Source organism: Chanos chanos, chromosome 15 (genome assembly GCF_902362185.1).
Source record: "Chanos chanos chromosome 15, fChaCha1.1, whole genome shotgun sequence".
NCBI lineage: Eukaryota > Metazoa > Chordata > Actinopteri > Gonorynchiformes > Chanidae > Chanos > Chanos chanos.
Genome location: NC_044509.1, coordinates 1,216,486 through 1,232,500, shown reverse-complemented (window position 1 = coordinate 1,232,500; position 16,015 = coordinate 1,216,486). Strand labels below are relative to the sequence as shown.

The 16,015-nt window shown below is 41.9% G+C and overlaps 1 protein-coding gene across 1 annotated transcript in view; it reads right to left on the bottom strand.

Moving 5' to 3' along the window:
* The window catches only part of dlg4a (discs, large homolog 4a (Drosophila)), a 73,790-nt gene extending 64,943 nt beyond the window's left edge, over window positions 1–8,847 (bottom strand). The window contains exon 1 of the mRNA XM_030792347.1: window positions 8,746–8,847. Coding sequence (XP_030648207.1) covers window positions 8,746–8,847 — 102 coding nt within the window. The remainder of the gene's footprint in view (window positions 1–8,745) is intronic.
* Window positions 8,848–16,015: the final 7,168 nt, after the last annotated feature.

Sequence of the window (16,015 nt, the reverse complement as noted above, 5' to 3'; positions counted from 1 at the left end):
GGAGGCTTTAACAGAAAACACAAGTACATGCACTGTTTGTGTGGCGGGCTTTAACAGAAAACACAAGTACATGCACTGTTTGTGTGGAGGGCTTTAACAGAAAGCACAAGTACATGCACTGTTTGTGTGGTGGCTTTAACAGAAAGCACAAGTACATGCACTGTTTGTGTGGAGGCTTTAACAGAAAACACAAGTACATGCACTGTTTGTGTGGCGGGCTTTAACAGAAAACACAAGTACATGCACTGTTTGTGTGGAGGGCTTTAACAGAAAGCACAAGTACATGCACTGTTTGTGTGGAGGGCTTTAACAGAAAGCACAAGCAGCATTGCTAAAGGCTGGTGAGGATCTAAAGATCTGTTCTACAGCAAACAATGGATCTGCAAACAGTGCAGCCCTAGCACTACACACTGGTGTGATCACCACCCCCAGTTATGACTGTAGAGAAGCCTTTTCTTTTCTTTTTGAACTCTGACTTTTGATGCTTTGGGGTGAAATTGAAACTGTCCTCAAGGGCATTTTTAGGGGAACCTTTGGCCTTGCATTCTCACTCAGGTTTAGCTCCTCTTCCATGTGGGCATCTTCCACTCTAAGCCACACTTATCAAAATGATGTCACATTGATATACTGTTATACATGGAGAGGGACTTCAGAGGTGCTATGTACTCAATCTTTATGACTAAAGTGCCCCTAAAAATGGTTATTCTAAATCTAGATTGGATATTCTAAATCTACACTGAGGCAGAGTGAAATGGTTATTCTAAATCTACATTGGATATTCTAAATCTACACTGAGGCAGAGTGAAATGGTTATTCTAAATCTAGATCAGATATTCCAAATCTTCACTGAGGCAGAGTGAAATGGTTATTCTAAATCTAGATTGGATATTCTAAATCTACACTGAGGCAGAGTGAAATGGTTATTCTAAATCTACATTGGATATTCTAAATCTACACTGAGGCAGAGTGAAATGGTTATTCTAAATCTAGATCAGATATTCCAAATCTTCACTGAGGCAGAGTGAAATGGTTATTCTAAATCTAGATCAGATATTCCAAATCTACACTGAGGCAGAGTGAAATGGTTATTCTAAATCTAGATTGGAAAGTCCAATCTACACTGAGGCAGAGTGAAATGGTTATTCTAAATCTACATTGGATATTCTAAATCTACACTGAGGCAGAGTGAAATGGTCATTCTAAATCTAGATCAGATATTCCAAATCTACACTGAGGCAGATGATAATAGATCAAAAACATATTTAGTTTATATATTTCCTACATGTTATCAGACTGATTATAATAGATGAAAAACACTTTTTGTTTATATATTTCCTACATGTTCCTGCACATGGGAGTGAGATGGTCAGTTAATCATGTCTGAGAATACCTCCATGTCACATTCCTTCCTGTGCAGAAATCCGATCTTGGTGCATTAAAAAATCAATTGTGAGTGGTATGGAGCTGGCAGAATTCAGTGTTGACCATGTCTTGCCTTACCTCTCAGATCACAGGCCAACAGATCTACTCAGTTATCCACATCTACTCCTGCTGGGAGACTCAGAGATACCGCAGCCTGAACTGCCTCTTACAGAACTCTCTACACACACAATCTTTCATCACCCATGTCTTTTTCTGTCTTCAGCATACAGAGCTCTTTATCACTGAGTTCACACAAATTAAATGATAAAAAAGCAAAAAACCCATTTCAGTACACCCTACTGTCCGACATCAGCTTTTCTCATGTTGTTTTCCTCCATTAGCTAGTGATGTTTGTGTGCGACTTCATCTCTAAGCCATACAAACACAACACTGAGTGCTGTGACCACGAACATGAAAGTTCAAACCTCTACTGCATCAGATAAAAAAAAAAAACCCCACTGTGTTCTTTTGTTGTTCATGAGTAATGCCTCCTGTACGATCCCTGGGAGGCTCAGGATAATGATCACAATGAAAAGTCATTCTGGGCCAACTTTAGGCCACATCCCAACACTGTGACCAGCTGTCGCCTAGAGACAGGAGCTCTACAAGACTTCTCACACACTGATTTGGAAGAGACATCTTCAGAAATGTGAATTTGAATAAGAGCGTATGACATGGTAGCAGTGAAGAGTGTACTGTGAAAGGGATCTAATGTTCAAGTTTAAGATTGTAGTAAAACTCCAGCTCTCGGTGAATCAGAATTGAGAAGATTAACCACAATTTTCACTGGCCAAAACATGACCAAGAATGAGTGGATACAGGCAGTAACTAAGGGTTTTTTTCTCAGAGGCTCTTTGGGTTAGAGCCATAGAGCGAAAGCGAGAGAGAGAGAAAGAGAGAGAGTTGTTGTGTAAAATGAGTGATTTATCTTTCCTCAAGACTGGGTGCATTTGTTCCTAACTCGCACGATATTTGGCCAGTTTGGCATGGGATCAGAGAAGCAAACCCTCCCTGGCTTGGCACTGCACAACACAGCCACACAGAGTTTTTCTCATGAGCTAGTTCTGCTGAGTCATTACTGAACCACTGCCGTTACAGGTTTTTCTTCTCATCTTAATGGGAGTACGTTTGTTAGCAAGGTTATGGACAAGGTTGACCATGACAGCACATGGTTCCTCTAACCAAACTGACTCTGGACCAGTCACCAATGCATGTTCATGAGACAGTCCCTCTACAGAGGGAACCAGAGAGAGAGAGAGAGAGAGAAACTGCATACAAACTCAGTCTACCTCCCACTCTGAAACGACGAGTCCTTAACACAGTCCTTGGCGGAGAGTGCTATTGATTGTCTAACTGGTAGGGACGCAGTGAGTGACAGCTAGTCCTTGAGTTTCCTGTGAGTACCCAGGCCCTGAGGGCCCACTGCCCCCTGTTCTTCCAGTAAAGTAATGAAGGGAGAGGGGGGCTGTGGATTGATCCAGGAGTGCTGAGTGGAATAGAGATTGATCACAGTGTCTTTAACAGTCACCACTCTGCTCAACCTCAGCTATGTCTCACATCACACCTCAGATTCATCTTTCAAAAAACAAACAAACTAACAAACTGACTAAGAAACAAACAAACAAAAACATATTAGAAGATTCTTAAAACAAATTATTAGACATTCTTTCAGATGAACTTTCAGAACTTGAATACAGTTATTGAAATCTTACAAATCTTACAAAGTAATGTGATATTCTCTTAAGAATATTTTACATCTTTTCTAGAGAAGGTGAGTTGAGGTAAATTTAGGATGGGAAACACTTGATTGCGCTAGTCGGGCAGTTGTGGGTTATTTATGTCCAGAGGCTTATTATACAATGGGGAAAGCACTATGAAATTAAAAAAACATTGAGAAAAAATTAAAGACTTTGATCCAGGATATCACTTGTTCATAAGGACAATGACAATAAAGAATTTAAGGACATTCTTTGTTTTCTTTTTTTTGAAAAAAAATTGAGCCATCTCCAATACTTTCCTAAACTTCTTAAAATTCTAGACTGAAAAAGATTTTTCTAGACGTACCCCCCACACATACACAAGATGGGGCCTGGTTATTGTATCAGTTTGTTTAATTTGTTTTGTTACAGTTTGAGAGTTACAGTTGTACAGCATCTCCAAACTACTGTACAGACTCTACTGGGGCTCCACCACAAATAATGCCACAATACATCAGAAACTGCCAGACATACACACACACACACACACACAATCACACAGACACGCGCACGCACACACACAGACACACACATACACATACACACACGCACGCACACACACACACACACACGCATGCACGCACACACACACACACACCGAACAATTAATCAACATAAAATAAGTGTCACTACGCAGACTCCTATTCAAATAAGGGTTTAACAAAAAATATGTGTGAATAATAACTAGGCTTCATAAATGCATGCAGGACATCTGCAACAAGGCAGATTTACACACATACACACACACACGCTTTACATTACATATTCTCATTTCTCATTGCAGGCCACAAAGGAATGAAAGAACGAGAGATAAAAGGTCAATCTATAAGTGTACAACAGACAGAAAAGCAAATTAGTCTGGCCAAACATTTGTTTAACATGTAACTTTCCTGCCTCATAATTAATATTCCCAAACCATGAGGCAATAGACAACAGCAGTGGACAACTTGGTTTAAGTTCATTCAGTTCACATTTTAAATGCTTTAGTGTAAGAATAAGTCCCCATCTCTTCTCCATTACAGACTGAAAACTTATAAGTCTCTCACTCTCACACACACACACACACACACACACACACACAAAGTTCCCTTAACTCTGGAAACTCGCTTGCCTAATATCAATGTCTGTCTCAGACACACAGCTAATGAACTAATCAACTAAGAAACTGCTTGTGCAATATTCACACACACTCCAACATATTTTAATACATTTGACTCCATAACATAACACACAAACAGGATATAGAATAGAGAGAGAGTCTATCAAAGGCTGGTTTGATATGTTGAATCAGCAGAGAGAGATGGAGAGAGAGAGAGAGAGAGAGAGAGAGAGAGAAAGGGACAGAGAAGGAGAGAGAGAGGGGGGGAGAGAGAGGGAACAATGAGATCATCTCTCCTCATTTGATCATACATTATTCATGGAGACCTTTGTGCAGAAGAGCTGATTCTGGAGTGTCTCTCTCAGAGGCCGAGAAAACGCCCTTTCTCTGAGAAACACATGCACACACACACACGTACACACAGACAAACACACACACACACACACACACACACAAACACATGCATGCATACACACACGTACAAACACACACACTTACGCTCACACACACACTCTCTCTTCCCTCTCTCTATCAAACACACACACATACATGCACACACACACACACACACTCTCCCTCTCTCCCAGTTCTCTATCAAACACACACACTCACACACACTCACACACACACACACACACTGTCCCAGCCTTGTGCAAATGCTAAATCTTATGCACAACTCTGACTGACCCTCCTGACCTTTAAAAATGAAATGAAAACAGTCTTTACTTGAAAGAGTCTGTATGAAACTGGTGCTGGAGAATAATTTGTCAGCTGGTAAGATAGTCATTTGGGTTACATTGCACATATATTTGAGTTTCTGATGGCCAAAGCAACACGCTTTAGGAGCAGATGGTCAGAACTTTGGGTTTGTTACTTTGAAAAACAAGAGTAAAAACTCTTAAGTGAGCTAATGTACTAAACCTGGACATTTTGTTAGTAATCATCACCACTTAACATTCTGTTTTGTCTTCTTCTGCCTGAATTTCCGAACACATTTCCTCTAACATTTATCAGTCTGAAGGCATGAAACAGGGCATGTAAATCTTGACCACAATGAAGTTCATGGCTATCACTTTTCTAGATAACACCCCAAACCATTTTGGCATGGCAGGCAAGTTGTCAATGAAAGAAATGCAATGGCAAAGTGAAGCAGACTCCAGAACATCCCATTCTATAACGCTGTCATAAAAACCGTACAACAACACCCTGCTGGCTTTCTTTCCACATTAATCATCTTATTAAAGCTTAAATACACTATGGCAACACACCTGCACCAAGGGGCTATGCACCTCCACCCCCACAACACACACTCTCAAAACACCCGGTCGTGACAATACACACACACTCCTGAAAACTACACACGACACACAGATGCTACATATGCGGATGAGGGCACTGTGTTCAAAAGAAACAAACGACGGTGCCCAAAAAGGTAGGAAAAACACCTACGTCATTGGATGAGGTGGGCAGCCATGAGAGGATGTGAGAGAGAAGAAGTAGGACGCTGAATGGAAATATGTTTTTGGGTTTTTTTGCTGAGTAATTAAGCAGAGTATTGTGAAACGTGTATGCTGCTTGTATAAACTACTGAAGTTGCAAAGCACTGACTAAAATCTGAGTTTCTTTGGAGCACCATTGTCTTGAGAGGAGGATGTTGGCAGTATAAACATGTAAGTACTGACCTGTATGTGAAGCTAACTAACAGCATGATGTGAGTTTGTTAGAGAGCCATTTAAGTGAAGGAGCAGGAGAGCTCAGCCACTTGAAACTTCTCTTTTGTGTTAAGATAAAATATAGATATATTTTTCTCATATATATGTATTCATGTCCAAATATAAATATATGTATATTCCACGTATAATTTAAGATTCTGAGAGAGATCGTATTGGTTTGCTTGTTTGTTGTTAGTTGCCTTTATCACTGACTGCATGGCTGCTCTGTGTAGAGAAACTGCTTGGAACCATCACATCCCACTCTGAAGTTTCCTTGTTCCCTTGATACTACACGGGTAGTTCCCACGCCCCCTCACGTGTCAATGTTGACGGTTTTTTCAAAACGCTGACTTTGAAAAATAACCTTGAGCTCAGAGGCTGTGCGATCAGAGCTTTCCAGTCCAAATGGTTCATCATCTCTTATACACCTGCTACTGTTATTACTTCAGTTTATATGTGTAGTTAATTATCTCATAAGCTGTAACAAGGAAAGAATTTAAATGGTAGTGTGCCCTAAAGAGCCAGGCTACTTTTGTCTGTGATTATACGCAGTTGTGTTTTTTATTGCTACACTGAGTTATACCTGGGCAGTGTGAGGATGCAGACGTATTGTAAAGGAACATTTCCATGAAGGAAATGCTTTACTGTGGGAACTGCTTTGTAATTGCAGTGCTCTGAATGTATCACTCTGTTCTTTTACAAGGCCAAGAGGGGAGTTCAGTAATTGTTTATTAGCCTGCATATAGCAGGGTTGGCAAACCCCAGGGGTTTTTAAACATTGGGATCCTGGAAGGCAATATTAAACTCACATTTCACTCACTCCAGGTGGTGTTGCTATTGCATTTTGGTCAGGGATGAATTCACAGTCCAATACCCTTGGCCTTTTTAATTATATAATTATTGATCAACGGTAGGTTAACTCACCAAACACACACTGAGAACATTCAGTAACACTAAGCCCACTCCATCACATAGACACACACACACACACATGCATGGACACACCAATGTCTAAAAGTTCCATTGCAGTACTGATTCCACAGTAGCCATTAAACGGTGGCCAAGCTTAATCATGTGACTGTCTCTTAATAAGAGACATGGTAACGGTCAAACAGAACAGCTGATCATTTTACAGATCTCTTTCATTGCTCTGCAGAATGCATAAATGCTCCTTGATCAATATTCGGTATTGACTTAGTGATACAAGAACACATTAAGTGTACAACATGTTGTAGCAATCTTTATTTAACAGGACTGCTGATTGTACCAAAGTCACCACGGACCTTTTGTACACACACACACACACACACACACATACACGCACAGTCCATACTACCATCTCCCTGTAGATATAAGATGAACAAGTGGAAGGCTGATCTGGAATCAGCTCTCGCCTACAAACAAAACAAACAAACAAACAAACAAACAAACAGACAAACAAACAATTAAAAACACCACAGTTCAGGAGGTAAAGAGTACTGTCCAAATGTCCAGGTCCTCACTATGCAACCTTCAGGGTCAGTAAAGTTGGAGATGTGTAAAGAAAATAAACATCCCCACAATCCCCCAGACAACATTGTGCTAAATGTGTCTGAAATTCACTTATCACCATGATAAAGGTCTCTGATATATGCTGAACCCTGTGATTCACTGGAGACAGATTAAGAATAAAGATGACACTTGAAGGCTTGAGACAACAGTGGATGTTACACCGCGTACACACGCACACACACACACACACACTCAGTAGAGAGAGGGTCAAGGATAGTAAGGAACCAGTGTCCCAACATATTACACAGCTTGCTTTACCAACAGAGAGATGATTAATTACTCTGACAGTTGTAATTAACACTCCGCACTGGATCCCCCCACCCTCCCGCACACCCTCCAGTTTCCGGGTGGATGTATTACGGCTTTCTCTTTCCCCCAGTTTGGCAAGGTCATCATCTCATGTGATGTGTTTAAGTCATGTTTCCAAATGAAGACATGTATGTGCATATGTATGCTTCTGTGTATGTGCATGTCTCTGTGTGGCATTGTTCCAAACTCACTCCTTCAGTCCTGCACAAAATAAGCAATCAGTTACTGATAGCTGAGGCTCTGTGTAATGTGACACAGAGAAACGAAAATTCAAATTCAGTCTCAGTTCAGAGAAATATTTATCCAGCATTTTGTTATATGCTGTAACGTTGTGTATAGCTGAATGCATACATCAGAACACAAACGGTTTAAATTGTCCAGATGTCCACCGGCACGCTACAATGCCTTGAGCAGTATTTCGGTGGAAAACATCGCTATGGGACAGACAGTCGCTATTCAGCCACAGGAAGAAAGACACGTGGTATATAAGGAGGCGAATACCCAGCGACTAATTAGACGACTCACTGTGTATGTGCACGGTGGAGATAAATGAAGTGACAGCAACACAGGGGAGCAAATCTGGGCTTGAGCGAGCTGAATAGCCGACTCAGCAAGTTCCCTGGAATGCACAGATCTGACGAGTGATTTGATGAATACTCAAGCATTTTTTAACGGTGACACTATCTGAATATCACTTAAAAACACCTTATCACTTTCCAAACAGTCGCTTGTCTCACTTCCTCTCTATTAATCTTATTCTGATTTTACATTTGATATCATTTCATGAAACCACGTCTCACTAAAGCTATATGTAAAATAAAAGGCGAAATCGAATCCAAACGTTAAGTAACCTACACATTCACACCTCTGCGATCAGACCATTGTGTGGGCTTACCTTACAGCCGAACATGAGCGACAGAGTTCGGTTGCTACATATGAGCTTACATTGGCACATCACCGGAGAGAAGCACTTCAGATTCCTCAAAGGCGGAGGCATCTTTTCGATACCCATAGACTCGAAACCTAGCAGCTACCGTACAGTCCGAATATGCCTCCGCTACTGGTAAAAAAACGGGCTTCAGCCGAGCTGGCAGAGCATGAATTGATGTGAGAGGAGAAACTGCCCACAGCTTTTCCCAACGGTCAGCACCACGCGACGTATTCAAATTCAAAGAGCGGGACGCGCGTGCCAGGACATGTCGTCAAGGTTGCGCTTGGGACTCAAGCGTTCTGTCATTCTGTCAGATGACCGTTGATAGCGTGCACTTGATGGTCGAGATGGTTCATGCCATATCGGTTTGAAAAAAGCACTGCGGGCTGCTCCCTCATGTTTACTCAGCCAAAGACAACCAATGGTGTAGAAGATCACTGCTTTACGCGGTCCAATCTCTCTCTCTCTCTCTCTCTCTCTCTCTCTCTCTCTCTCTCTCTCTCTCTCCCTCTCTCTCCCATCCACTCCCTTCACATGAATCAATTATGTACAATAGTAATCAATTTAAAAGTAAAATACTACAAATTTCACTTTAGTGAAATTTTTGGTAAGTGGGAAATTAAAAGGTTGAAAAGTTAAAACCTGCAAATACATACATAGCCCATCAAGTTCGTATTCTGTCACACACAATAACATCAGCAACCTCGACACATCACACAAACACACACGCATACACGCGCGCGCGCACACACACGCACACACGTTCAACATTATCAGTGGTGGACAGCTTCACTATAAATAGTAAGCATACAGTGCCCTCTGGCGGCAGCAATGTATTCATAACTGGCTCAGAACTGTCCATGGTCCTGAAGACCAAAATCGAACTTCCATTAGAAGTTTTCTCTTATGCAAGCACAAACACACAAACGCGCGCGCATCCCGAACAAAAGCAAGGTCACATCAAACAACCATAGTTAGTTCATTCATCTTGTACATTTGTCTGAGAGTCTGACAGAAAGCCATGTGGTTCTGTCTCCTCTTTCAGCCATGAATAACACACGCACACACACACACACGTACACGTACACACACAAAACATATGGGGATATTCCTACAGCCGTCTCATTAATACTTGTCTCTTACATTTTAAATCTGAAGCTGAGCGTCTGAGAATGACACAGAAACATGTACAGTCACACATCTCGCGATGGTAGAGCACCATAATTAAAAGGTTGTCTCATCTCATAAACATGCGCGTGATGACTGCTCGCATCCATGAGGCGTCGCGAGAGAGTCAGGTAAATCAGATCCGGTATTGTGCATTCATCTCAGGGCCGACTGCGGCGCGAGGCTGCGCGCTCTCCGGTGACGTCAATGTTAAAAAAGTTAAGAAAAAAAAAAGAAAGAAAGAAAGAAAGAAAAGAAAAGAAACGAAAGACAAAAAGGAACAGAATGCGAGGCGCCATGAGAGGAAATTAGCAGTGATGGGGAACAGCACGTCTCTCTCTCTCTCTCTCTCTCTCTCTCTCTCTCTCTCTCTCTCTCTCTCTCTGACATACAGAAAATATACAAAGGAAGTGACCACGACATATGATCTGTAGAAAAGCATCGTGGAGGATAAAACATGTTCATACAGTCAGTCCAAATCCGATTTATGTGCATATTCGATTAGAATTCGATCATATGTAGCAAATCTGAACAGGCAAAAATCACATGAGATCCGATTTTTACAAATCCGTTTCAAACCACATTCGCATGTGGTTTGAAATTCGATTCAAATCGCATATTTGCACTTCCGTTTAGGTCAGACTGCTCTGATCGGATTTCAGGTATTTTCTTTTTACGTTTGTGACTTTTGAGGCCACGTAAAGTCCACGTGTACATCACACGTACAGGAAACATGCTAGTCTGGTGGCGGAGGGAGCCGCTGATAAGCGGTTGTAGGTCGTTGGACAGTGAAACCGGCGGTGACGGCTGCGCGGAATAAAGTTGCAAGCCTCCTCCACCTCTGACGCCGTCATATTATTTTTTTTATAAAACTTGCGCCGCGGCTCCACATTGCCAGGTTGTAAATAAGCAAGCCCATTTCTTTACCCTCCACTTTAGTTTGTTTATATCAACTACGTCTACTTTCGAGCGCAATGTCACTACTAAAGCAACCAGTGTGAATTAGACAGAAAATGAGGATAGCCACCCGGACACACAGATCGGAGCCGATCACTTGCAATATATAATGCGAACCGTCAGTCAGGAAGATCGGATTCGGACTGACAGTATGAAGCTAGCCATAGAGACATCAATGAGCCAAGACAGAGTCCTGTTCCTGCTAACATCAGCATAACATTATAGCCCCTTTAGATCTTAATTTATGTGACAATGAGAGGCATGTGTATGTTTGTGTGTGTGTGGTTGGGGAGGAGACGATGAGCAGAAAGGGTAGGAGTTTTGCGATATGTGTGTGTGTGTGTGTGTGTGTGTGTGTGTGTGTGTGTTGGGGGGGGGGGTGATTCACAGTTTCCATGGATATTTGTGTAGGAAAATGCAGTTCTGACCTTGGCTAGGGCTACATCACAGAATGATGAGTAGGAAGCACTTTGATAAAAAAAGACTCAGATTCACAACTAGAGTGAGAGTGAGAGAGAGAGCGGGAGAGAGAGAAAGAGAGAACACAATACTAACATCATACCAAACCCATACACTCGGTCTGTGTCAGTACAATCACAGAGCTCTAAGACAGATTTTAAGGACATGATCCCAGCTGAACTCAGGCAGTGTTAACGTGTCATACCATTTCAAAGGTCCAACATTTCTTTCCTTTCCCAGTTGTCTTCCTATCTCCTAACAGTAAATCCTATGTCATCTCCGTGGGCAGGGCTGTGTTTGATGAGAGCTCAGCGCAAAGATTTTAACTATGAACATAATTGCAGTGGGTGTGTGTGAAGTCAAGAAAGGTCTGACTTGTCATCCTCATCTCCAGCACTGTCTCCTGTCCTATGTGAATGGATGTGAATGGTAGCATGTGAAAACTACAGTATTCCCATTCACAGCATTGCCCTAAGGTGAGACCACACAGGTGCAAAGACAGCATCAACAAAACCCACAAAAGTCAGTGTCATAAAACTTTAAAACGCGACGCAGAAGATGGCTCCACAGGAACAAGACAAGCATTCTAAACTAGCCATCCCAGAATGCACACACTGTATGTTCTCTAAACTGTCAACCGTCAAACCCGACACTTCCTGTGTCTTCCTTCCTGCCGCAGTTATTAAAACATACTGTGGAAAATCAGCATGGATTAGCAACTGTGGATAACAGGTGCAGAGATGTAATCAGAAACGCTCAGATCATAGCTGAATGAGATAGTAATCTGTTTTGCCTATGTGTATTATAATGGTGAAGTCCATTTAGTGCATTCTGCATTAGCCAGATTCTGCTGTAATAGCTCATTAATACAAACATGTCCTTGCATTTCTGCTTATTAACGCCCTACAAAAGCAGCAACAATTCAAATGAACAGGTCTGTAGTCTTCGTGCCATATGTAACCACACATGTTCGTCACAGTCCGGGTTAAAGAAATGTTTAACAAGGTGAGGGATCTGTAGGTATGGATTACATAATCTCACAGAGGATGCTAACACCGCCTTCTCTGATCCACCCGCTACGCTTAGCTTGACTGGCCAGAGGGGAGAAGCCTCTGAATGTGTCAAACACAAGCACAGCCATGTTGTATCTTAAATGCAAATGAAATCTTTTTATACCCATCTGATTCATCTTTTTAAAAGGAACAAATGTGTCTAACGGTAGTCTTTTACTTACGTAATCTCACACAAACGCTCACGCCCAGCTTTGCCTCACCTATCTCACAATCCACAGATGATCAGTGAGTCACACAGATTAGCATTTTGTTAGAAGTCTGATAAACCACAAAACTTGTAAAAGCTTGTGTGTCTTAAAATATCCATGAAAGAACTCCATATCCCACAGTGCATGGCTGTATGACAGGGCAGGCTGGTGCTGGAGTAAGAGACACTAATGTATTTTCCTTGCTCTGGGCAAAGCTGAGCCGCACTATGGGTTATACCAGACAGAATCTGCTGACATAAATACAAACATACACACACACACACACACACAACATACACACATGCACACACACAAACACACATATACACACACACACACACACAGACACAATCTGTGAGAGGGACTCCCACCCGGGCCGAGCCAGCCACGTTTCCATGGCAACATCTGCAGGGGCGGGGATTCCCTAATGGTTCGCCAGCCGCTGGCAGGTGGTTTGTTATTCTCACAGGTCTCACACAGCAGAGAATGAGAGAGAGTGAGACGAAAGAGAGCAAGACAGAACGAGAGACGTAGAGAACGAGAAAGATAAACCCATATACTGCAAATATACCATTACATTGCACACATACACACACACACACACACAGAGGGAGAGAGAGAGAGAGAGAGAGAGAGAGAAATGGCCGGAGTGTGACGGAGCTTTTGGATTCTGCTCAAGTTCGGAGAGAAATATGTCACTTTCGCCATGTCATCAGTGCCAAATACTTTACAGCAGTGAAGCCAAAGCGAAAGATTTTGCACACACTGGTCACAGCCACTCACACACACACACGCACACACACACACACACACACACACACGTACACACAGTAAGGACATCTGGTTTGTGTGTATGCAGTACTACTGTATATAATAATAATAATAATAACAATAATAATGTGTGTGTGTGTGTGTCTGTCTGTCTGTGTGTGTGTGTGTGTCCATTTGAGAGACACATACTTTTTTGTCCTGACAAAGATGTTGAAGTTTACTGGATGTGGAGGTCAAATGATTAGCACCAGTAGCTTTACTGTTATGAGTCTCTGGCAGGTACCACTGCTGTAAAAGCTGAAATGACTTCACAGGTCAGTGAACCCACAGAGAACGGCAGTGATCAGCACGTGGAGTCAGGATCACTCAGTCTAACCCTGTGCATTACTGTTCATGCTAGTGTATCCATGAGAAACTGGACAACTCAATGGAGTAGATATAACTATATCAGAGAACATAGGGTAAACATCACTGTTCACCTTCACGTTGAGCAGTTCCTTTCCCGATGGGAACCCATAACACAGACCTGCCTCTAACTTTAGCTCTGAGGACTAACATCCTCACTGCTTTCATGTCAAAGTTTGTCACTGCAGGTTTGAATGCGACAGCTTGAAAACACAGATCTAGAGGCCAGTGTGACTGTGACCTCTCCTTGGTCACACTGTCTGTTTCCATGTTTTCGTTCTGATGATGATGACATTCGCCTTTGTATCGCCACGAAAACGATCACGGCCGCTCTCCGCTCCACCCTCACCAACTCAACTGTCTCTTAGAAACAACATCCTGGATACCAAAAAGCCTCCTCGAACTGAACTGTGACAAATCGTCGTTATATTCTTAAACCTTCTCACCGAGATCCACTCATCACGTCTCCCTCAGGGTAGATTCACCCACTGTTTTCACGCCCTCCCGCCTTCCCATTCAAACTCTGTGTCAATCATATAACAAAACAGCCTTTTTTCAGCCAGAAATATTGCTGTTTCCATTCAACCCTCTTTCTCTCTAATTCATTCAGTTAAAGCTCCACGACTTTATGATGGGAGCACCAGTCTTTACTTCACATCCACTAAAATTCTCACCAAATTACAGCTTACTCCACACTCTGTCTCCTCCCCTTCTCACAGAGCTCCAGCTCCCTTCTCCTCTCCCCTCTCCTTTCTCCTCTCCTCTCCTCTCCTCTCCTCTCTCCTCTCCCCTCCTTTCTCCTCTCCTCTCCTCTCCCCTCCTTTCTCCTCTCCTCTCCTCTCCTCTCCTCTCCTCTCCCCTCCTTTCTCCTCTCCTCTCCTCTCCTCTCCCTTCTCCTCTCCTCTCTCCTCTGGTGTTTATGACGGTTGACTCTACAATCAATGATTTTAATTGTCCTGTTTTTTTTCTTTTAATGTAACTCATCTTTGAGTATGTTGAAATGCACTGATTAAATATATTATTCTTATTCTTATTCTTATTCTTATACAAAAAGGTTAGAACCACAGTAAAACCTTTAATGTAAGGGTCTTAATCCAAACTGGTCCCTGTGTTAACAGCCTTGATTTTATTACATCTGCCGTAGAAACGTGGTTACAGGAATGTAATGTAATGGGAACGTTTGGGAATGTTTTGGAATATTTGAGAATGTCTCCGGTGTCTAAGAGATGTCACTGATAACTCTTCCTATCCATGACAGCTTCAGTATTACCACATATTAGTTTAACTGTATTCATTTCCATATGAGTCTTCATTTGTTTCTTTTTTCCATGTGCTATATTTTATTATATGCAATATGTGAGTCCAGTGAAACAATATGTCCCCCATGGAGGAGCTGCCCTGTATTTTCATATGTGCTTATTATCAAAATACCAGCTTATAATGCAGAGTTATTATATAATGGCTTTGATCCTTAAAGACCTCAACTGTTAAATGTAATCAAGACCTGACACCCACAGAGAGAGAGAAAGAGAAATGTTACTGCCAATTCCCAGTGATCAGCCCAAACCTGCAGGGTTTTAATTTTATAATCATAGCTGTTACTCTGTGTGTGTTTAGATCTTACTAACACACACACACACACACACACACACTAAAGTGGCATTTCTTTTTCACACAAAGTAGAACTGTTTTGTTGTTTTGTAATACCTGTGTGTGATTTTTGTAACTCCAGTCATATGCGAGTTATGGGTGTGTTAGTCATTTAAAGAAATTTGTGCATGCTAATACTTATATTAGCTTTAATCACTTTTCCTAAGTCACTCTGAATAAATGCCTCTGCTAAATGAATAAATGTAAACATTATATAAACAATAAAAAATGAAAAGGAGAGAGAGTTGCCTAGGTTTTTATTTTATAATTTGAACTACCAACTTCTGTGGAGGGAACTGTAAACTTGTAGCTAAAGCAACATCGACACCTAAAGCAATCCATCCTCTACAAACCCACACCTGCATCAGTCAGCCTGCTAAGACTCCACACCTCCATCAGTCAATCTGCTAAGACTCCACACCTCCATCAGTCAACCTGCTATGACTCCACACCTCCATCAGTCAATCTGCTAAGACTCCACACCTACATCAGTCAATCTGCTAAGACTCCACACCTCCATCAGTCAATCTGCTAAGACTCCACACCTGCATCAGTCAATCTGCT